The 3387-nt window shown below is 38.5% G+C and overlaps 1 protein-coding gene across 1 annotated transcript; it reads right to left on the reverse strand.

Moving 5' to 3' along the window:
- Window positions 1–2704: 2704 nt before the first annotated feature.
- RB195_007379 (uncharacterized protein) lies at window positions 2705–3106 on the reverse strand (the record flags this gene model as incomplete). Its single annotated transcript, XM_064180970.1, has 2 exons — window positions 2705–2843; window positions 2994–3106. 2 exons carry the CDS (start codon window positions 3104–3106, stop codon window positions 2705–2707), a joined length of 252 nt encoding a protein of 83 aa, XP_064037799.1.
- Between the last annotated feature and the right edge of the window lie 281 nt (window positions 3107–3387).

Below are 3387 nucleotides of genomic sequence, written 5' to 3' on the forward strand. Positions count from 1 at the left end.
GTTTTTGTCATCCTTACATTTTGATTTGATAGTTGACTAACTCCAAGTACCATGAAAAAAATGACTAATTTTTAATTCTATTTTCCTCTTTCTGACCATCAGAGAGGTTTCAACTGGGAAAACTTCAACTTTAACTGGGAAAATCAAGACTTTTCCGCTGATTAAAAGGTACTATATAGACTAGAAAAGCTATTTCCTTAGTCTGGATGGAGTGGATGAGTTCAGATTTGACTGAATCCTTTGGCGTGAGGCACTCTTTTGCTCGTTTTTTCCCCTTTTTCTAGTCTACATCATCCACGGTTAGAGTGAGCAGTCCGACTTTGTCAGCGTTACGCTTACGCACAGGAAACTGCGACAGCTGAATTTTTCAGAACATTTTCAACAAAAGAACTTGTTACAATCCCAGCTTTATCTTAATGTACGTCACTTCAGTGTTTCTTTCTCCAAAAATCCCAAAAAAAAATCGCCACATGTCTTCTAAAAGCCGCATGTGATGTGGTTCTTGTGTATTTGTCACCAAAAGGGATCCGGCTACTACCATCCAAAAGTAGGGAAGAATTTATTTTATTGGAAAAAGGTTGGTGTCGAACTAATTAACCACAGAAGTTTTATATCTTTCTATTTATTTATATTTATGTTGTACAAAGCATTGTAGAAAGTCTTTGCTATCTAGTCTACTGTCAATCCTCCCATGTTTCAGTAGCTGATTGGTTCCTAGTGTCAAAACGCCTTTGGCTTATAACTTGGAAATAAATGAACAGAATTAAATATAATGACTAACGCAATATTAGTGTAAAAATATAATAATATTGAAAAAAATGCAATAAAATGGCTTAAGAATTATGTTATTAGTAATTTTTGAAAAAAAAGATTTGGACGGTTAAAAAATATTACTTCTTTTAATTAACTTAAAAAATCTTTTAACGCTCCTCTCGAATAGAAAGGAGAATAAAAAATATATTTTACTAAGTTTATTAAGTAAAATTCAACATATAGACAAAATGCAGGTCTTGAGGTTTGGATACCAGAGCATGGAAGTGTGGATGAGTCCAGAATTGAAGACATCACTGTCAATCCTTTGGTGCGAGGCACTCTTTTGCTCGTTTTTTCCCCTTCGACACAAATGCTTTACGAGGTCATCGATTCAAATCTTTCAATCAGTGAACAGTCACAGGATCAGATTAGAGTATACCGTAGTTCTTTTTTTTAAACTGTCCTTGATAATTCGCGGATCTTACGTTGCTAACTGGCCAGATCGGATGGGATCGCGTGTTTTTGGCGAAATGTGGCCGTAAGCATCATTTGATTGGTTTCGATTTCCCTCAAAGTCCCGCAGGTGAATGTTGGGAGCTCAAAAAACCTCTGTCAGTGGCTTCTTCATTTGATCCAAGAAAAAAAGCTGACGACACCTTCGGGATTCCCCAGGTGTCGTCGAAACCTTGAGTATAGTTGGGCAGCATCTAGAACCTTAGAAATTTTATTTAAAATAAGGTTTAAATACGGTATCAATCGCAAGAGCGTGCTTTTAATGTTCTAGTTTTGATTTTTCTAGCTTAGCTAAATCGAGCATCGGACACTTAACCCGAGATCATTAACGTTAGCGAGGTCGTTCAACGCTGAATGACTCACGTATTCACTTCCTATTCCGGATTACCGTTGAGCAGGCAAATCTTTGCTAGGGAACCTTCTATTCTAGAATTAAATAGAATTTATTTTACAAAAGCGTAAAAACTCGATTTTTTTCAAATTCGAATCTTGGCATAATCAGTGCAATTATTCGATTGAAAATCTGAAACTGTTGAGAATTGAATTGGTTAGCATCAAAGCTTAATTTTTGGTTGTCAAAATTGAACAATTTTTAATCGAGTCTTTAGCAAATGTTCTAATGCATTCCCTATTCCTCTTTGTACATTCCGCATTCTTTTTTAGGCAATATCCTAAATTTGTTTTGTCCTTCATTACGTCCTAGTCGCATAAAAAATTTCTCTCTTAACAAACTTTTTAATTCACCACTGGTTTAACCTAGCAATCCCGAGTAAAAAAAGTTCTCCCTTTAGAAATCGTTTTCTTTCGCGGTTCCTCAATTTTTTTAATTTTTATTCCTCTCTTTATTACTTCCTAGTGAAACTTGAGAGATCTTGAAGATACTTCTGATTTACCAGCGATTTGTCTGAGCACTAGGCAGAATTAAGTGTCTGAACTCTGGAATTGAGTTCAGATTGTTGACAATCTTTATCCATTTCACTGCTAAGTCTCTCTTTCCATTTCCTATATTTTTTTTAAACCTTGGGGGTTCTTTAAAGGTTTAAAGTAAAGATTAAAGTGTCTGGCGTTAATCAATCCGCTTGGGATGCGCCCCCACGTTCACGTCAATTCAGAATCGTTTGAGGTTTACGAACGTGTAACTGCCCTATACAATGACTTACGGGGGCTGGGCGATGTGTTAAGTCGCTGTTTTCATTCTCTCAGACAAGTCTGGTGCTGATTTACCTACCGAATGGATGATAGGTTTGGTGAGCCCTAGGTCGGATTCGAACCTCCGATCGATCGTGCGGGCAGGCAGCGGAACCTTTAACCGCTACACCACACCTACCCCTCTTTAAAGGTGTAAGTGACAAAATCTCACGTAACAAATTGCTGTCAACCTTAGAAAAATCCCGGAAAGAAAGTTTTCACAGGAAAATTTTCTCACTTGTCCTTCTTCTCACACATATGTACCCATGAGGTAATTGAGAAGAGGATACGGTGAGTGAATTGCTGTAGCTGCTGCTGCTGCTGCTGCTGGTGGTGGTGGTGGTACAGGCGTCAGCTTGCATAATGATTCCTGCTTTTCACGACGACAACTAACATACGTAACCGGATTGTGGCGCCCGCTCAATTACGTGATGTACTGTCGACGATGTAGTTGCTAATGTGCTTACAGATCCTTCAAGATGTAGCTATAACATAACAGCCGGAAGTGTCGTTTTCGTCCTTGATTCTTTCTTTTTCACCTCAACTCTACATCGTTGCATCGAATTCGTGCACTTTTCCACTGCAATTCAAGTTGTTTCGTACGTTGAGTCTCAGATCTTCGAGCCGGTAACACGGCGATTTCGCGCTTCATTTGATCTCGCCACCGTGTGATCGAAGGCCCCCATACACACTTGGAACTTGTCGGTCGATGTCGATTCTCTTACAATACCTATTTCTCCAGCAACTCTTTTTTTCCCATAGCCATTATCGTTTCGGGAACCAGTGCGATGCAGTAATTACTGTTTCCAGAGGCTGTCTTCAGATTGATCGCGTCAACTAGACAAGTTGTTTTTTTTTTTTCACACACTCTTTCTCTCTCTCGAACATTTTCGAAACGTTAGTTTCGTCTACTTCTATTCAAAAGTAGTAAGG

The sequence above is a fragment of the Necator americanus genome, chromosome I (assembly GCF_031761385.1).
Source record: "Necator americanus strain Aroian chromosome I, whole genome shotgun sequence".
Taxonomy (NCBI): Eukaryota; Metazoa; Nematoda; class Chromadorea; order Rhabditida; family Ancylostomatidae; genus Necator; species Necator americanus.